This window comes from Hippopotamus amphibius, chromosome 15 (genome assembly GCF_030028045.1).
Source record: "Hippopotamus amphibius kiboko isolate mHipAmp2 chromosome 15, mHipAmp2.hap2, whole genome shotgun sequence".
In the NCBI taxonomy this organism is placed as follows: Eukaryota; Metazoa; Chordata; class Mammalia; order Artiodactyla; family Hippopotamidae; genus Hippopotamus; species Hippopotamus amphibius.
Genome location: NC_080200.1, coordinates 66,233,039 through 66,253,762, shown reverse-complemented (window position 1 = coordinate 66,253,762; position 20,724 = coordinate 66,233,039). Strand labels below are relative to the sequence as shown.

Genomic DNA, 20,724 nt, shown 5'->3' with positions numbered 1-20,724 from the left:
TGAGGAATACTCATTTGCTTGGCTAATGAGAAAATTAACGACCCGGGTGGGAAATAGACTAGGAATGTGAGGTGCAGAACTTGTCCTCAGCCACCGTGAGCTTTGAGGATGGAGGTGGAATGAGCCCTTCAGTCTTTAGTGAGAAAACTGACAGAGTCCAGTAGCCCAGAGTCGGCTCACACTGTGTGACATGCATTGTTGCCCTCAGTTCCCTCCCAGCTGCTGAGACTGACCTTTACCACCTTCAGCCTCAGGATTTTGTTTTTACAGAGATTCTAGGATGTCAAGCACGTTTCTCTCATTTCACACAGGCCCCCAAATGACGCTGGATCTTGGCAGAAGTGGGGATAAGACTCTCTGTTGCTTTCATTTCAGAACCTCTGTGTGAACAATAGGGACTCATGTGAACCATGTGTGGCAGAAGTAAGGAGGACGTCTTAGCCTTGAAGGGCTCTCATTTCCATTTTGCCCCAAATTGATTGTTGACTGGACGTGGTAGAGTGAACACGGGTCCTAGTCGGGCACCCTGCGTCTAATTTCACCCTTGCTGACATCTTCGCAGAGTCTCCTGTCAGCCATAGTTGTCTTGTTTATGAAACACATGACTTTTTAGATGAAATCTGAGATCATTTATAAGATCTACAATGCCTTCAGATTTCCAGGTTCTGGGGTGCTGCCCTCTTTCTGTGCAGGGTAGGGCATGCACGGGCATGCCTGTTTCTAGCCTGAAGAGTCAGCAAGATGCCGCCCCATTGTCTTTTGTGTGAGTTTGTCTGTGGAGGGGGTGCTGCCCCAGCTGGGCTTCTCAGGTGACAGGTTAATTATTCTTTGTATTAAAACGTTTTGCCTTGGAATTCATCCAAGCTGCAAAGAATAAGCAAGGTTATCGTTTGATCGTACACCTGTGTTAACTTTAATTAATGCAGTTTTCCTGGAAATCACCAGCCAAAGAATGCAAGGCATGCCCCAGGGTTGATGTACAGCATTTAGCTTGGGTGCATTTGACTCTCGGGAAAGACGAAATAAACATTTAAGGAGAAAAATAGTCAGTGATTGAGAGACACATTTTCAACACAACACTCTGGTCAGGAAAGCTTTAAACAAGTTGTTGTCCTCAAATTGAGATATTTAACCTGGTTTCCTCTGACCATCCATAGGAAAATACATCATACCTATAAGTAAGGTTTAAATAACTCAGCTGCCAGCTTTGGGAGATGTTCTTGCCATCCCTCCCCCCAATTCTCCATTTACCAAGAGTTCAGGTGGCCTTCACTCTGATCTTTCACTGTTGATCTATTAGAACTTGGAATATACGGATAAGGTTGAATGTCATCTATATCGTTTCCTTCTCCTAGTTCTAGCCTATTTTCTAGAAATAAAGCTTTGTCAGTTGAGCTGCCTCTTCTCATAAACATGGTGCCTCTGTCAGAAAATGACTTAATTTAACACTAATAATAACTCTTAGCACAGTTACTAATTTGAAATCTTACTTGCTCAGCTTGGTTGTGAAATAAACACAACCCAATCCAGGTGTGTTTTTGTGCATGTGCAAAGTCTCGTATAAATGAATCTGTTGCCTTATATAATTTTCAGTGTTTTATAAAGATTTTGAACGTGAAAATTTCATGCACAGAAGTAATCTTTCCAGGGTCATTGAAATGTGTTCAGAGTCAACAAATACATCCCAACTGTTTTGGTACAGAACTAGAGAAATGAGCATGAGTATCTACACTGACTCTGTACAGGTTTTATATACGACACCCTCCTTTGGATTTTAATACATGAAATGGATAAATTAGTTTGTATGCCATTCAGATCCAGCTGTGTAATTGAATCCAAGTTAATGCAAGTTTGCTGCAATGCCGGTAACAACTGCATGACAGCGTGTTTTCTTCCTATTACCTGGGGCTCTTGGTCTGCCTCCTGCGTAGCCAGGGCTGGTGATAAGCCACCATGCGGACCGCACCTTGAGCAGCTTCTGCCAGTGGCAGTCTGGATTGATGGGGAGAGATGGGACTCGCCATGACCACGCCATCTTGCTAACCGGCCTGGACATCTGCTCCTGGAAGAACGAGCCCTGTGATACTCTGGGTAGGACCCTCCACCGGGGTTTTGAGAAACACATGTGTGCTGTGAGCCTTCAGTGACCTAGGATACGGAGTATTTTTGCCCTCATTACAAATCTGTAAGCGACAGCTGCTGCTGAGTGCAGTTGTAAGGAATAGACTCCCCTCCCTGTATAAACGTTGCTGAAACAGAAAAGTATGCATTTATTGGGACTTCCCTGGTGGTCCAGTGTTTAAGACTCGGTGCGTCCAATGTAAGGGGCCTGGGTTCTATCCCTGGTCGAGGAACTAAGCTCCTGTAAGCTGCTCAGTGTGGCCAAAACAAAACAAAAACAACCAAGCAATAAAATCCAAGAAAACTTGGGGGGGGGGTGTTGTTTAAGAAAAAAAAAAGGATGCATGTATTTACCAAAATCAGTTCTTTCACAAGAAAAATTCTCTTACAGATTCAAGAGTTCCTATCTCTTCTAATTTAAGAAATAATTTTTTCCATTTCTTCTTCCAGTTGTGAGAATAGGGTCAGTGGATTTAAGGGTGTCTCAGTATACGAAAGAAAACCACATTTATGAATATTTGTAGAGATACTACAATACCGTACTCCTCATTTTTCCATTTCTCTATAAATATCTCATTCTTAGCCATTTTCCACATGTTTATAGGGCTGGGTGTATATTGGTGGTATTTTATAATATGATAAAAGTTTTTTATACTTATCCAAATACTGTAAAGCACAGTGTGCTACTGAGCAAGCCTCCCCTGGACTTTTTTTTCTAACTCTCCATTTCTTCCCACGATCTTAGGGAAGAAGGGTCTTTATTCCAAAACATTCAGATGAGACTTGGTTTAACAGAGCTTAGCCCTGACTACTCATTCCCAGAAAGCGCTGTGCACACGGTGGGCCCTGGGCTGCCTCTGAGGGCTTAGAATTCAGGAGGTTCCCACCCCCACCTGATAAGCTCACTTGGCCTAAGCCACACAAATGATGTGGTTTGTACGGGACACCGGCTTTCTTTCTGGGGACCTGGAATTTGGGGCCATGCCAGGCAGGGGTGCTATGTGACCAACCCCCAACCAAAGCCCTGGGCCCTGAGTCTCTAGTGAGACCCTGGTGGGCAGTGTTCCCCTTGTTGGGGGAATGAAGTCCGTTTGTGCAACTCCATGGTGGGGGAGGAGGCCTTGGAAGCTGGTGCCTGGTTTCCCCCGGGCTTCTTCCCATGTGCTTGTTCCTTCTGCTGGTTTTTACTGTATATCCTTCTGTCCCTAGTAAAGTACACCCATGAGCATGACAGATGCTGAGTCCTGTGAACCCTCCTGGCCAGTCCTCTACCTTGGGCTGGCCTTGGGGACCACCCATTCTCCACAGTACTTTCTCTCAGGCTTTTGAGAGCTCACATGCTTATAGAAAAAGGCTGAAATCCTCCTCCATCTGCAGGGAATTCCCTCTTTAACTTTGCCCCCATGGTAACTGTCACTTGAATATTACACAGAACTATAGACTGCTTTCCATGAAGAGAGAACAAACCCCCTTCTCCCACATTATTCGGGGCCCTTTATATGATTGTCCAAGGGTTTCCTGTGTCATATTTCACCTGACAAAGACGAGAACCAAATTTCCCTGAAGGACAGAGGCAAATGCACACATGGAATGCACCCTCTTTCCTTATTTTACTACAACACTGCTCCTGTCTGTTCTTTCAATCTCTGCACCTGTAGGATTTGCACCCATAAGTGGGATGTGCAGTAAGTACCGCAGCTGTACGATTAACGAAGATACAGGTCTTGGACTGGCTTTCACTATCGCCCACGAGTCTGGACACAAGTAAGTGCATCTCCCTGGGAGGGCGGCGCCTGGGATGCTTTCTGGGCTGGAGGATGGTGTTGAGATGCTGGTGCCAGGTCAAGGCTGTGAGGGGAATTCCGCATCCCCAGCGAGAGCGCCAGGGCAGGAGGAGATGCTCCCTTACGTTCTTCTGCTTTCTTCAAGTGCCCCGTTGTGCACATTCTAAAGCTGGGGCAACACACGTGTTTGCACCTTCCTGCTCTCTTGTTCCCTCCCTGCTCACCCATGTGCGTACAGTCACAGACTACAGACTCTTCTGTCTCTGCTCCTTTGTCCTGGGTTTTGAACTTGGTCCTGTGGGCCCATCTCATTCCATGGGTAAGTCCTACAAGAGAACTCCACGTGATTGAAGATGGTAAGAAGCCCACGCAGTGGTAACTTATTATTCTCAAGTTTACATCCTTATATCACATCCACAATTTGTAAAGAAGGTTTTCGATGCATATGCAGAGTTTGGGGAATGCGGGCAGGACAAGCGAGGCAGCATGGTGGGAGCTGATTTGCTTCCCTCATCCCCAGGTGCCCACCGTTGCCAGTTGTGAAATGGGGCAGCATCGGGGCGCGTGCGGAGCCCGGAGCCTTGGCACAGATGGATGGACAGGGATGCAGGGCAAGCAGCTCTCAGTATCAGGGGGCTGGTCATTAGCAGTGTCTTTTAAAGTGAGAAATGGACCTTTATTCCGGTAGAATGAAACACTTCTGTCTATTACTTCTAGTAGCTGTTATGCTTAAATAAGGTTTCTTAGTCTAATAATCTACAGGCTGCCTCACTTGGAGGCACCATCTTAAAAAAAAGTTTTTTCTCAGTGGGGCCTGCTCAATGACTTCCTACAATTGCCCTGATTTATACGAGCATCAGCAGTGGTAACACGAGTGTTTTCCTGCTGGACTAACACTGTACTTGAAGCTTCTCCAAAAAATGCACAGCCAAGAACTACAGTTTTTCTATTTTCACTTTCATTCTTATTTTAGTTGCAAATCACAAAACTTGCAAAAGGCAGTGTTTGTGGTTTGGTCTTTGCAAAGTTGATTTCTCCATCCCCTGTTAGAAATTGGGGCGGGGCAGGAGCGGGGGAGGGGGTATTTCCCTGGTGGTCCAGTGGTTAAGACCTCGCCTTCCAATGCAGGGGGTGGGGGTTCGACTCCTGGTTGGGAAGCTGGAATCCCACATGCCTCACAGCCAAAAAACCAAAACATAAAACAGAAGCAATATTATAACAAATTCAATAAAGAATTTTTAAATGGTCCACATCAACAAAATCTGAAAGAAAAAAAGAGAGAGAGAAAGAAATCAAGAAAGCAAGAAAGAAAGGAGGGAGGGAGGTAGGGAAGGAAGGAAGAGAGAGAAAGAAAGAAAAAGGAAGAAAGAAAGAGAGAGAGGGAGGGAGGGAAAGAGGGAAGGAAGGAAGAGCGAGAAAAAGAAAGAAAAAAGAAAGAAAGGAAGGAAGGAAGGAAGAAAGAAAAAGGGAGGGAGGGAGGGAGGGAGATTGGACTGAGACTGCTCATGTCATTCCAACCTGTTCAAAGCGTGTGTGTGTGCGCGCGTGCGCACGTACCTGTGTTTCTGCCCTTACTGTGCTCTCACAGAGGCCATACAGACTTTGGCTCTGTGTGAACTGATGACCTGAAAGTGAAGCTTTATATTTTATTACTGGTCCCTTCATCATTACAGGTAATGATTGACGTTTTCGGTGCCTAGAAAATTGCACCTACACTTTACAAAGCTTTCGGTTAAGTCATAATTGTAAATAGGCTGCTAGAGTTAACTTCAAAAAAACTCATTATTTTAACGAGACGGGGCTCCTGCTGTCCTCTGAACCATACCTGAATTTAATTAAACAATCAGGTAAGAAATGTTTAGGTCATCGGGGCTGAACAAATCAGCATTAGATAAGCAGTTGAGATTCAGGTCCTGGCAGCCCTGGCAGCGGCAGGCAGTGAATTTAACTAAATTAAACTTGGTGCATCCAAGATGAGGGTCCCAGGCTTCCACGTCAACAAGTATCCGCGTTTGCTTTTATTTTTTTCTTAGAAGTCAACTATTACTATTTCCTTTCACCGCTGGGGCTGGGTGGAGATGCAAAAAGAATTTCTTCCAAACAAGGGGAAAGTGTTTTTACTTGCACGTGAGGATATAGATGGGAGGAAGGAAAGGAGCTCTAGATTTGGATGCAGGGCAGTCCCACTCCTAATAAAACGGACCTCCAGAAAATGAGCAGCTCCTTGTCCAGCACCTGCTGTTTAGAGAACATTGTACAAGAGCCAGAGGGACTGGGAGCTCTGAGCGTTTGATGTCGGCAGTGAAATAGCTTCTGATCATATTGAGGAAATGAGAAATACGTGTCGGAGGTGTGCACGTGAAAGGCATGTGCTAACTGCCAAAATGAGTGATCATCATCATAATAATAACGGTAATACCTGCTCTTTGCGGAGCAGTTTCACATGTAGCTCAAAGCCTGGAAACCCCGGGGACAATCTCTTATCTTCTGTTCTCTAGCTGGGTGGGTAGACTGAGCTGAATATTCAGCACAGAAGGTGTGGAGTTGGTGCCAGGGGTCCGGGTGAGCAAACGACCAAGTGAAGGGGGCTGTTTCTAACGCGTCCTTAGCTGCGGCAAACGCGTCAGATGGGAGAGCCCTGGCAGGGGAGATTCAGCAGCCCAGCTCTGTGCATTTCAGGCGCATGGAAAACAAACACATTTAGTCAGTTTGTTCATTTGATACCTGTTATTACTTGGAGGAGGAATCATAGGTTTAATGCATGGATCCAACAGCCTGCAGTGAGCTCCAAGCAGAGTCAGTTTCTGAGTTCTATACATTAAGAATTAAAAAATAATTTTACACTGATTGTTATAAAACATCCGGTTTCACCAGTGAACTTTACTTTTCCAGTTTGGTTGACATTCAGAGGACATCATTAAGGGTGGAGGAGTGCTCCTCTGTGCCTTGAAGCCATAGGTTTCCTAACCTTTAACTCAAGGGAAGACTCAGTTCATGTCCAGCCAGTTTCTTCTACTAAGTTCAGTTCTTTTTATCTCAAGACATCTTGTGGTTTGTGCTGGGGAATCTGAGCTAAAAATAGGCATTTCTACAAACATGTGTTTGGATCTGCATTGGGAACGGGAGAAGAGAGACCGGAGCCAGAGCGAGGATGTGTGTCCTCCTTTAGTGTGTGGGGTGGAGCCAGGACGGGTGCAGGGCGAGTTTCCTGGTTGTGTTAAATCACTCGTCACAGGATGTGTGGTTTGCTAACGCAGGTGCTGAAGAACTGGCCAGACACTCTGAGGGCTCAACTACGCATTTTGAAGAGTATGTCATTGGGACATTTGAAAAATTCTCATTTGCCAAAGGAAGCCATGCCAGTCACGGGTAGGGCCCTGGGACTCAGATCCCAGGTACCCTGTGGTTCTCTGGCAGCCTGACAGTGACCAGGGTGCACCGCCTGAGCTCCTGTTACGTGGGTTTCCATCTGCAAAACCCATAGAGCCTGTGAGACCTCAGCGAGTGCAGGCAGGTGCAGTTTAAGCTGTTTTATTTGAGCTGAACATTCCTGGCATATAAAGTCGGCTTACACACTTTGTTTGCGTGATCATTTCAGACCATCAAGGCGATATGAAGCCTACTGTGCTCAGGAGTATTCATGAGCCAGCATTCTGTCCCCTGTCTTCTCCACTCCTTCCTGACCCATTCACCAGGCGCAATTTGCATCTTGCCATCAAAGCATAGTGTGGGGCTCTACAAAATGACTGGTGGTCTATGCCCTCCTAAGGCCTCAAGAAAGATAAAATAGACATGGCATGCAAGGGGTCAAGCAAGGAGGGCTCTAGGCATTGCAGGAGATGCAAGGAAGATCAGGGAAGTCTTCTGGAAAGAAACAGAGTTGGTGTGCTGATACCATTCGGCTCGACCATACGTGGCTGGTGATAGACGCCCTTTCAGCATTCGATGATGGTGTGTCCACCTCACTGATTTGTGGCTGTGCTCTCTCATCAACCTGAGCCCCCACAGCTGGGGCGGGGAGGCGCTGGGTGATTGTAAGGGTTTGTAGAATATCTAGGCTAGAGGCTGCTTAAAGATCACCTGGTCGTCAGACTGCCCTATAGGGAGCCCCAGCATAGGAGCGTCATTTCTTACCAATTTTATCTACTGTCATTCCTCTTAAGTTCTGTGTTTGTTTCTGTGTCCAAAAAGTATTTGAAACCCACTGAACCTTTGGCTGAACTGCTTCCGCTTCACTCCCCCCCACCCCGCCACACACACATACACAAGATACGTATGCAAGTAATATCTGACATCTAGGTGCTGAGAGATTTGATCAAAACCACATTTGAATCAGGGAAGGAGATGTTTTGAATTTTCCTTTTTGACATGCATGGTGCCCAGTATTCTGAACAGTTTAAGAGAAAGATTTTATTTTCCCATTTTATAGGTGAGGAAACTTGAGAAATTTGCCCCAAATCAACCCACTTGCAAATGACAGGGGCAAGACCCTGACAGAGGTCCCCCCGCCTCCACGGCCCATGTTCTCCCAGGTTATCTGACCTGCCATGGCCCCGAGAGTCCCACCTGACTGCAGTCCCCATGTCCATTTCCCGTCTCTTGGGGAGGATGGGTTTGCTTCTTGGAAAGGCTGCATCAGGCTGTGGACAAGTAGGTTCCACCTGTGGTGCTGTCATCATGCCCAGGGTGTGACTTACCATCCAGATGACTTTGACACATCGTTACTTTGAAGGGTTTTCACTTTCCTTGACCCACCGCTATCTGATCAGCCTAAAATATCGGTACAACCTCTAAAAAAGCTTGGATGTTCATCATTCTGGGTATATTATTAGTAATAAAGAAATGCTGATGTAATTGAATCACTCAAGAAAATTCTACAGAAGACATTAAGAGCATCTGGCATTGCATATAATTCTCAAGTCCAGTTTAATCTGAAATGATGTTTACATTTGGGTATTTGAGCTGGTGTTATAGCTGGAAGGTATTTTTATTCATTCAACAAACATTAGTGGAGCACCTTTTACAGGCTAGCAAGTCCACTGGCGCTGGGCCTCTGAGCACGGTTAAGAAGAGCCTCTGTTCTCTAGAAACTTAGGAGCTAGTAGGTAAGAAAGAGAAAAAATCTATCTGTTGAACACAGGGCGATCGCCACTTTGAATAAAGTACTGTGAATCATGGAAGCAAAAAAAAAATGTCTGGTATGTATAACTTGAATAGTAATTTTATTTCTTAGTTGCTAAATACCAACCTTATCTTCAAAATGTGCCCTATTCATTCTTCCATGACTATTAATGTTAGTATCAAGTGTGATCACTGTGTGGCAGTTTCATGCTGCTGTGCTGGTACCCCCTGCAGTGCAGTACATGGGCTTGGTACTGCTTGGGACACAGCTGGAAACACAGTAGTGCTGAGGTTTGGCTGGGCATCAGAACCACGTTATTGTGTTAGAATTCACCCAAACGCCAGAGCCCTCACCCCCAACTTACTAAATCAAAAATCGACGAGGGTGGGTTTTGGGGAGGCACATGTGTGGTGCAATTCTCAGATACTCTGATACCCAGCAAAGTCTGAGAAACACTGCTGGAAGGAATCATTGAAAATGCCTTCCATGAAAATGTTTAAGACCAAGGTGTCCCCAGACCTGGGATGTGGTGCCTTTGTATTCCTTAGAAATGTGGGCAGAAGTGGTAGCAAATTCATCTAGGGCACTTACTGGACCGTGATGTGTCTTCTTCATATTCAGGTCAGAGGCCAGCCAGGGGAGGGTACATTGCTGTCTCATGTTTATCACTTTCTCCACGTGGGCTACAGTCTGAATCTTCTCCATGGCTGGGGCACATTTCCTCTGCCACGTGGTTACCCTCGCCTTGATTGATTGCTTTTAATAGAACTTCAGAGAATGGGTGGAGGCCGAGATGACCACATCTACATCACCCTTGGTACTGAGCAGGAATTTTGCAGAAATTTCAACAATGTTTGTGCACCAGATTTCCTCGGACACACCCTTCAATCACGCTCGGGTTACACCATTGCACGGGTCCCGCCCAGGCTCTGACATCAGAGTGTCAGATTCCAGTCCTGACTCTGGGACCCCGTACAAGCCTGTCTCCAGCCCTCATCTTGCTGTCATTGTATTATGCCTACCTTGTAGGCTTGTAGTGAGGTTTAAGTTAGAAGATAAAGGAAATGTGCTTAATGTCCTGTCTAGAAAATAGTGCTTTCAGTAGTGTTTAGTGTTGTTATTTTCACTGATATTATTAAACAGCTCTAAGAAAAACAGTTAAGTCTTCAGCCTCAGCCACAGTGCAGGTTCCCTGGCCCCCTCTGGAGCCTACTTCCCCTGTTTTGGTGTCTCCCACCCCTGTGACCCTCCCTCCATTCATCCTGGGATTCTCGGAGGCAGAAAGTCCAGGGATCCAGTACCCACCCTCCATTCCCTGCTTTCTTCCTCCCTTGCCTTTCCCCCTACTTCTGTATCCCACTCTACATCACCCTTCTATTTCCCAGAATTGCTCTCTGGGAACCCATGCAATGATTGGGTGGGTACCAGATATGAATGGCCAACAATGGCTTGACTCTCCAAGAATGTATCTGCCCTAATTGGAAGTCCTCAAGGTCGTGGAGCTCCCAAATCCCCCAGGTTTTCTTCCCAAGGCAGTCAGTTGTGCTCTTCTGAGGTGGGTGAAGATGGCAGTGTGAGGCAACCCTACAAGACTAGCTTTAGAAAGTTAAGAAGAGGCTACTTGGTGGGGAGAGGTAGCAACTCAGTCAATGGGATTCTTATAGGTGCAAGGCTGAAGTTTTCTCGAGTGACAGTAAGGGAGTGCTGTTGGCATTTTGGGATTTGAACATCTGCAAAGGACCCTAATAAGAGTTCCCATAGCCACTGTAGCTTGAGGTGTCCCCATATACTAAGCGAGGGCTGGTGCCCCAAAGTGGTCTGGTTTTCAGTCAAGACTAAGAGATGTACCTTCAAACAACGCCTGCAGATAAACGGGATCACAGCTACTCACTGAGGTCTGACTCCATGTCTTTTACTTTAACCTTTGTTTCCTGATACTTTTGTTCACTAAAAGGATACTGTCTATACACAATGGCCTGCCTGGGGAACCTGGCCCCCTGCCTTGAAGGTTAAACCAAAGTGCCTTTGTTCAGAGAAGCATCCTGACCCTGCCCACCTGTCAATGGCTGCAAGAAAGGAGAAATGAACACATCCCCTCCCTGAGGCTGGCCATTCCAGAGAACATTTTCAAATCTTATGGCCTTTTTACTTTACTTCCTCATCTCCTCCCCTTCTCTGTTCTGTGAAAGAAACTGGCATCCAAACCCTGATAAGATGGTTACTTTGAGACAGTAGTCTGCCATCTTCGTGGCCTGTGGGCTTTCCGAATAAAGTCGTATTCTCTGCCTCAGCACCTCATCTCCAATTTACTGGCCTGTCGTGTGGCGAACAGAGTGAGCTTGGACTTGGTAACGGTGCCACTTCCTCCAAAAGGATGGAGGGAGTCTGGTCAAGTACTGGCTGCTGTCACGGCCTCCGGCAGTGAGGACCTAGCAGGAGCTGGATCAGCACTGGGTGTAGGGACAAAACATCAGCACCACTGAGAGGGGCAGTAGCAGTTTTGTAGTTCTTAAAGTGGGTAGACATCACATTCACCTGCAGAACCTGCATGCGTGTTTCTGACAAACGCCTGGAAATTCTGACCGTGGCTGGTGAGCAGAAAGAGTGTGGAGAGAGAAGAAAGCAGTGAGAACAGCATCAGCTTTATCAAGATCGAATAAACTGCCCTCTCCATCCCACTAGAAATGCTTCTTTGTAATGAAAACGTTTGCCCTTGGCAGACATCCGGACATGTGCTCTGTTTTGATGTTGGTGTACACTTTCAAACAGCTGGACAAACGGTAGTTCTCTGGGAAACGTTTGTGACCACAGAGATACTTTCCCCTGTTTGGCTGTTAGGACTCTGTCTTCTGCCTGCCTGGCATACAGGAGAGGGGGTCTTCAAAATGTTGACCTGTGTTTGTTAGTGTGTGACCTGAAACTGTTCTTTGTTTTGAAAGACCTATTTCTCTCTTGTAGCTTCGGCATGGTCCACGATGGAGAAGGGAACATGTGCAAAAAGTCTGAGGGCAACATCATGTCCCCTACATTGGCAGGACGCAACGGCGTCTTCTCCTGGTCACCCTGCAGCCGCCAGTACCTACACAGATTTTTAAGGTATGAGAGCCTGAAGCTGGTTGTGTTTCTCTCGGCGCCTTTGATGTTCACTTCTGGGCCAGCCTAATCCTGTCCAAGCAGCCCCAGACCCAAGTGCACCTTCTGCAGATGGTCCCCATTTGAAGGCACCTGGAGACATTCATTTGACCAAGGAGGTTAACAGGCACTTTCTTAGAGCCTCAATTTCTGCAGGCTTAATCTGACATCATTTGACCTTTAGATTCAAAAGAATCCCTTAAGATACTTAGCAAGCCAACGTATTTGTCACTAGCATTTAATTTCTTCTTTTAATTCTTCCTTCTATAGCTAGATATTTTCAGTCCATGATTTTTTAACTTTTTAAATGTTTAAATTTTTTCTTTCAGTTTTATCAGGATGTAATTGACAAACTATGCATTAATTTTTTTTATTTTACAAAATATATTTCTCATTAGGAGGTCAAAAACAAGTATATAAACCTTCACCTGGGTCTAAAAAGTATATAATTTTACGAATTATTTCTGAAGGTCTTATCGTAGCTCTAATTGATTTACGGTATAGGTCATGACAGAGGTAGAGTTTGACCCCCTGAAAAAGAGATGCTAGATTTCAAATGTTTTAGAGAAAAAAGGGACTTTTTAGATCTGCTCGTAAAGCAGACTAGCCCCCTGGTTTTCTCTATTTTTTTCAATAGAGCCCCTTTTCTTTCTTCTTCTTTTTTTTTTTTTTTTTTTCCTGTTGCACAAATTAACCCATCTTGTTTCTAGAACACCATTTGGGCAGGGTCTCAGGCATACTTCTTTTGGCTTTACTCCCTGTTTGCTGTTCATTATCCAGTGGACGGCTTCCCGAGCAGCGAGCCCACGGCTTGTTTTCCTTTCCTGCTGCCTCTCCCATCACTTCTCCAGACCTCACAACACTCAGGAGAGCTGCATCCTGACCACCGGCCTGCAGCCATGGCCCTTCCTGCCAGCCTTATTCGGAGACTGCAGCCAAGATATTTTACCACCTAGAGGAGTAAGGACTGTTTCCCACATTCTGTGCCTCCCAGGAAGAGTGAGAATTTTGTAGATAACATCTGTACCCCGGTAATATAAACCTATACTCTAGAAATATACACTTGACCATTTTTCTCATTTCTATTACCAAAACGGCAATGTTCACATGACACACTCGGTCCTTGCAACATTTGCTGTCCTGTACGGTGTTCCCTTGGAGTCAAGTTGGGGATTGTTAGCACTGCTTTTAGCTGTTTCACGCAACTGTTCAAATTGTGTGTGTGTGTGTGGGTGTGTGTGAAGGATTCTGCTTTCTCTAATAAAGAAGGTAATTCACTTTAGCTCACAATGCTCTTATTTGTATCAACAAGAAAGTTTTGGAGTTTTCTAATATCCCAAATCCTTTCTATGAAGTTCTACATTCTTTTCTTAAAATTTTACTCCTTTTTCATTTTAATGGTTATAATAAAAGTATACAAACATTTTAAACTTTTTGGAATATGCTCTGACAACCTGAAAAGCCCAGGGCTGCAAAGTGTGGGCAGGCAGTGAGAATCTGCATCATGAAAGAGTCCAGAAAAAGTTTTTAAACTGCCAAGAAATATAGGAAAACTCGCAGAAAGGAAATAGTTATAGGCTTAGAGAATAATTATTTTGATGACATTAAATTTGGGCTGCAATCTTCACATCAGAATATGATCCTGAGAATGCTTATTAAGATTCTGGAGTTCAAAGCCATTTTGTCTTGGTGATACTGGAATGGTGAAACGTATGCTAAAGTACACGCGTCTGTTTTTGTGCCAATCAGTAAAACCCTTCTGTAGCCATGCAGTGATTAGCATTTACTTTCAGGGACATTACTGATTTCTTTGGACCACATAATAATAAAAACGCAAGATTTTACATGGTCACAAATTTGTTTCATTGAAAGATTAAATTTTCCAAGATAGCCTCTCATTGTCAAATTCACACTTAAGATTCATTGTACTCAAGATGTCCGGCTGTGAATTGTGTGTCAATCCTGATTTTTCATTGGCTTAATGAATCTGAGACCATCTTCTTTTACATGTTTTCTGCCTTCCTGATTTCTAAGTAATCGAAACACTGTTATATTCTCTACCAATTAGTTGGCAATGTGGACATGACCCTGACGGCGAGTAAGGATAAACGGCCAACTTTTCAGAGATGAAAGCTACTTTCCTTTATGAGCAGCCTAGCACTGGGTATACGGAAAAAATATATATAAAATAAAGGAACTCAATTAGCTTGGAGTTGTCAGCACAGCTTTTCTCTACAGTTGGTGGAGTCAAGAAGGACAGATATGTATTTGCAGTAAATTCCACAATCTCATCAGTAAAGACATGTCATTTCCTATGAGCAGACACAGACCTCATCACATTTACTCATGTCTGTATCCAGGAGGCCTAGGACTCAGGGAAATTTTAGCTCATTATTTTAAACCAAATGACAACACGGGCTCATCTTCAGTTTGCTGTCTGAAAACATGAATCTTGCAGGGCTGATGAGTAAACACACCTCCCCTCTTGTCCCACGAACCTGCGCCCGCACGCGAGGAAGGTCACTACAGGAGAGCTGGAGTCTGAGGGGTACCCCACACTCCCTGTCGGGGAGAAACTTGATTTGTCCTGAGAGAGTCTGTTTGGGGTAATAACAGAAATAGCACATTTCAGCTCACATCTTGCTCTGCTGTGTCACATTCCTCTTAAGAAAAACGAACCAGGGAGTGGTGGCGGAGTGTAGTTTCAGTGAGACTGGAGAATGGGTGGTACCGTGTGGTAGATCAGCGAGGGAATCGGAGCTCATGTGCCGATCAGGTCTTCATCCTTGTGTCTGGGGAGGCCTTGACCTTGGCAGGTAGTGTAACCTTTTCTGGGGGCCCCCGTTTTCTCTCTTGGAAAAAGAGGGGACACGAGTCAAAGATCTCCTGGGCTCTTGAACGTTTTACAGTTCGTGACTCAGAGTGAGAAGAGAACTTTAAAATGTTGCTGTAGCACCTCTGGCCTTGCCTGATTTTCTTCATTGACATTATTTTTGTTTTGATTAAACATATGCATAGAAAAGTGCAAAATTCTAAGCATATAACTCAATAACTTTTCACAAGGTGAACATTTTAGTGCAACTTCTCCCTAGATCATGATAGGTAACACATTACAGTAGCCAAGTCATGGCAACAGCCCAAGTGTCCTTTAGTGGATGAAAGAGTTGAGAAGATGTGAGATATATGACATATATGTGGTATTTATATGCGTATATGCACTGTATCTAATATATCTCTATCGATCGATCGGTCTGTCTATCTATCTACACACACACAATGCAATATAATTCAGCCACGAGAAAGAAGGAAATTCTGTCATTTGTGACAACATGGATGGATTTGGAGGGCATTATGCCAAGTGAAATCAGTCAGAGAAAGACAGATACTGTATGATCTCACTTACATGTGGAATGTTAAGAAGAAAATCAAGCTCTTAGAAACAGAGAGTAGATTGGTAGCTTCCAAGGGCAGGGGGAGTGGTGGACAGGTAATGGTTGAACATGGTCAGACGTCTGATGATAAGGTGAATGGGTTCTGGGCTGTCCTGGACAGCATGGCGACTATACTGTATTCAGTATTTGAAACTTGCTAAGAGAGTAGATCGTAAAAGTTCCCACTACCAAATAAAAGGTGTAGCTGTGTGAGGTGGTGGATGTGTTAACTAACCTAAAAAAAAAAGGTGGAACACTGCTGTCCCCCCAGACGCCCCCTCCCCAGCCCCGTCATCACCTCCCTCTTCAGGTAGATAATGATTCCCCAGGCACAGAACACGGACGTAGAGTCGTTGCATACGTTTTTGAACTTACTGTGAACGGAATCACGTGTTATGTGCTATTTGGTGTCTGGGGTCTTCAGCTAAATATTAGGGTTATGAGATCCATCCTCGTTGCTGCATAAAAATATAGCATTCATTTCCTTATTTTTTAGTTGCATGTCTATTGTTTGTATATTCTCTTGGGTTTCAGTTGTTTGGTCTCATCTCCCAATACATTTGGTAATTTTGAACAAATGAAGGGTATTGTTCATGAAAAAATGAAAGAGAAAACGGAGCCCTGAATGACGTCATCTTCTCTTTCCAGCAGACAGGGCAGTGGCAGTTTATCATAAGTCACTCTGGGATTAAGCTGATGTCACCCTGGCACTCGGTTTTTCTAAACTGGTCCATCCAAATTAGTTCTTACTCCTCCGGTGTAGACCTAGTGTGGCTTCAATGAAAATCCCGTTTACCTGGGTCCTTTTTGTCAGACCCACAATTTCAATCTTCACCTCCCAGCCCCACCAGGTTGCCAAAACCTTGTCCAGCTTCTCAGTCTTGTAAGGCCCACCTTCCACTCGACCACTTGGCTTCTTAGCAGCTCTTTATGACATTAAATTCCTTGAGGAGAAAGATAGTGCCGGGTGTTGGGTTCACTTCTCTGCTTTCCTTTGCTCTAGAAGCATCCGTGCCTCGTGTCCTGTCTTCTCTGATGGCCTTCTGATGCCTGTAGAACAGTGTCTCATACGTGCTGGTCCACCATCTTTAAACGTGGAAGTCCTCTTTGAATTAAGTTTTAAGGATGAATAAGAAGTAGTAGGTTACATTTGACCAAACTATAAAAAATCCTGAACCTGTGAGCTTTAAAAATTTTTTTCAATCTCTTGCTTGGGTTCACCAATGTAGCTGACTTCTCCTAGTTTCCTATCTATGCAATGGGAATAATATTTCCAACCTCGATGTGCCTTTACGGAGATAATGGGGAACATCTAACTAGTATAATGAAATCATTTGAGATCATTAGAAAGAGGTGCTGTGGAATTCCAAAGCTGGCAAATCACTCCTCTCATGGAGCATTGATTATGTGTTGATTAATGTTTCTTTCCTTGTAGACCTTGGCGGCATGATCAGTGTAGGACTAACAGATCATTTAGTCAGCACGCACAGTGAGCCAGTCACTGCTCTTAGCACTTTCCTAGCCTTTGGTTTAATCTGTTCAAAGGCATCTGACCTCCATGCTTGTATGTTTAATGTCCCGTCCACAGTGACCGGTGCCCTGCCTCACGTTTTGTGTATGTGGATATTAATTAAGGGCACACATGCATCAGTGAGCTCCAAGGCAATAGAATCTGGGACCCAGGTCCTGGAGCCTGGGGCCAGAAAGATTTCCATCAAGGTGGACAGCCACACAAAGAAAAGCTTTGGGGATGCTTAGGCAGATCTACGGTTGTTAAATGCATTGTGACTGCAGAGGTGTTTTTGCTTTCATTTGTTTTTAGTTTTTGCTGACTGAAATTTATAAATTGGGTTTAGTTGCTATTTGCAAAGACTTGTTTCTCCTCCCTCCAAATGCAAAAATTATACGCAAGCCTGCCTCTGGTGGGGAAGAGGATACCCTATTTGTGGAGGAAGAAATCATTAGTTGGTCTTTAGTCGTCTGCTAGTTAACGTAAGGAGAATTCATTTTCTTCTTGACTTGGGAACCTAGTCAGAAATCAACCTGTGTATAGAGCATTTCTGGTGGAAATCGTAGCAGTGTTCCATGTGGAAGCTGGAAGCTATTGTGCAGGAAAGGAAGGAAGGAGGGGAGAAAGAAAGAAAACCCCAGTTTTGAAATTGGTGGACTGTGTTTTTCTGCTTACCGTGCTCATTTCATCTTTTTATTATTCCTGGCAAGAAGTGTTCTTTTTAAGGTGTCTGTTGTAGGAACTCACATCAAACATCTGGTTGCATTGTCCCATTTCACTCTCCCCACAGTAAGCTTGAGAAATCCAATGATGAACCAATTGCCTCCCTGGGAAAGGTGAAATGTATTATGAACAATTTCAGGAAATGTGGCCCCTAGATTTAAATATAATTCCGATAAATGTTATATTGGCCCTCAGGAGAAAAATGTCCTCTCTTCTTTATACGAGACTTGTTGTAAAATTGCATGAGGAAAAAAAAGGCGTTGCTTGAGGGTACATCTTTGGTAACTTCCGGCATCTCCTCTTCATTTTAGCACCGCCCAAGCCACGTGCCTCGCGGACCAGCCCAAGCCCGTGAAGGAATACAAGTACCCCGAGAAGCTGCCGGGAGAGCTGTACGACGCAAACACACAATGCAAGTGGCAATTTGGGGAGAAAGCCAAGCTCTGCATGCTGGATTTTAAAAAGGCAAGTGGCTGTTCTCAAATGTCAAATGCTGTGTTTTAGGGCTGGTCCTATATAACAGGAAACACATGTTTTACTGGCAAAGAAAGTGACGGTGGATACAGTTGTGGGGATCAGTTTCCTCCCGCGTACTGACCTGGCCTGTTGGGTCAGTTCTTTCTTTCTGATTTATCATGCGGGAGTTCAGCGAGAACTCTTGGTTGGTGTAAGTTTAGCAAATTAATATGCTGCATTCCTTTCAAATGGTGTTTAAGAGACAGTGTCCCCCGCCCCCTTACCTTCCTCAGATATAGACAAATTTTACTATAAAGCAGTAGCCTAGCTGGGACTTCTTATTAAATTCCTCAAATTAAGTATTTCTAGAGAAGTCTTTCATAGAACTCCACTGACCCCAGGACTCCAGCCGAATGGCTTCCTCATATAAATTCCTCGTACAACATGGAGATACATGCTCTTGCAAGAAGGGAACATCGAGCTTTCACGACTTGCTCTACTAAACCACTGGGAAAGCGACCCATAAATTAAATGCAAGTAACTATTTTTGAGGTTTCTTTTATTCTAGTTTATAGTGAAATCAAGAGGAAAATAAACAAAAATATATAGCCTTCCAGAAACCTCCAGCATCCCAGAATGCACTGGGAATATTCCCAATTTGATTCTAACGTGATGATCTTCTTTCTTCGAAATTCAAGTAGATCTCCCCCAAAGGTCAACTGCAGCCCTGCGGCAGAACTGCATCCTCGTCTCCTCAGTTGGGTAATCTCAGCTTGGAACAAGAGTAACACACCAGGCATCCACACATATTCCTGATGTTGCCTTTCCATTGGCAGAATATGTGAACTCCCCGAGAATGTTCTGAGCGTTACTCTTCTGTTTGCTAAGGAAAAGGAGCATAAAGTTTTTCCTTCGAAGGTGGGATGCTGTACATCATACTCCTGGGTTCCACATTGCTTTGCTGGGACCTTGGACTATCATCCGTGGTGAATTAGTGCCGCTGGGAAAATACAGGAAATAAGAAGTTAAATCCAGCAGGTCTTTTTGCTATTGAGGGAATATTTACATGCGGGGAAATGCACTTATTTTAGGCGTACAATTGGATTTTAACAAATGTATTCCCCCGTGTTACCATCCCCCATGTTACCAGCAGAAAGAGAGAATGTTCCCCTTTGCCCTTCCACTCAATCCCCTCCCCACCCCAGTGAGCAACCATTCTTCTGATATCTGTCACCGTGGTTGCACACTGTTTATTCTGGAACTTCATGATTGCTGAGTAAAATCTTCACATTTCACCATTAAATATGATGCTGTCAGTTTTACATAGTTACCTTTTATCAAACTGAAGAAGTTCCTTCCTGGTCCTAGATTGGTAAGAGATATCACCACAAACATATGTTGACTTTTGTCATATATATTTTTCTGCATCTGTTGATATAAATGTATTTTTCTCTTTTATTCTGTTAAGGTAATGAATTACATTGATGGGTTTAAAATTATTTTTCATTGATTTTTGAATGGTAAACCAACCTATATTCCTAGGATAACTTTACTTGGTCCTAATCTGTTATTCATTTTTATATTTTGTGGATTAGATTTGTGACTGTTTTGTTCAGGATTTTTATATCTGTGTTCTTGAATGGTATAATTTGGAAATTTTGTTTTCTTATTAATAACCTTTCAAGAATTTAAATCAGGGTTAGGCTGCCCTCAAAAAATGATTTGAAAGTGCTCCTTACGCTTTTGCTTTCTTGAAGAGCTTGTAATAAAATTGGTATTTTTTCTTCCTTAAAGATTTGTTAGAAATTACCAGTGAATTCTTGTCTGTGGGAAGGTTTCTGTAATTACTAACTCAACTACAAAATATGCAGAAGAAATTCCTAGCTAGATTGATCAAATTCATTGAGAAAACAATGTAAACATCGAAAAATGACACAAGAAGCGAACTTTTCCAGTGAATTTTTCTGTTTTATCTGTTTTTCTGGTTTTTTTACCGAAAGTTGTTTGTAGCATTTTCATTTATCCCTTGAGTGGTTGAAAGCTCTCTAGTGACGTTTCTTCTTTCATTCCTAGTAATGGTAACATGTGTTCCTTTATCTCTTTCTCTTGGTGAATGTAGCTAGAAGTTTATCAGATGAATTTGTCTTTTCAAAACATCAAAACATATTTATCTTTATTAATTTTTAAAAGAAATATTTGTTGGGTTCTTTTCTATTTCATGAATGTCTGTTTTGTCTTTATTACATCGTAAGGCTTAATGTGACTTTCTTTTCCTTGCTGTTTATGGGATAAACTTGGATCACTGACTTTAAAATTTTCTTCTTTTCTAATATAACCATTTAACTATATTTAAAGCTAGTAATTTCCTTCTCAGCAACATATGAACATACATCCTGAACATTTTTATATGTTGAGTCTTTAATGTTATTAACTATGGAATATTTT

General features: G+C 43.7%; 1 protein-coding gene across 1 annotated transcript in view; it reads left to right on the top strand.

Annotated features, from left to right (window-relative positions):
* ADAMTS16 (ADAM metallopeptidase with thrombospondin type 1 motif 16) overlaps positions 1-20,724 on the top strand; it is a 158,769-nt gene that overhangs the window by 44,703 nt on the left and 93,342 nt on the right. Inside the window, exons 7-10 of the mRNA XM_057709433.1 lie at positions 1,932-2,091; positions 3,780-3,885; positions 11,986-12,123; positions 18,135-18,288. Of these exons, the coding sequence (XP_057565416.1) occupies positions 1,932-2,091; positions 3,780-3,885; positions 11,986-12,123; positions 18,135-18,288 (558 nt within the window). The remainder of the gene's footprint in view (positions 1-1,931; positions 2,092-3,779; positions 3,886-11,985; positions 12,124-18,134; positions 18,289-20,724) is intronic.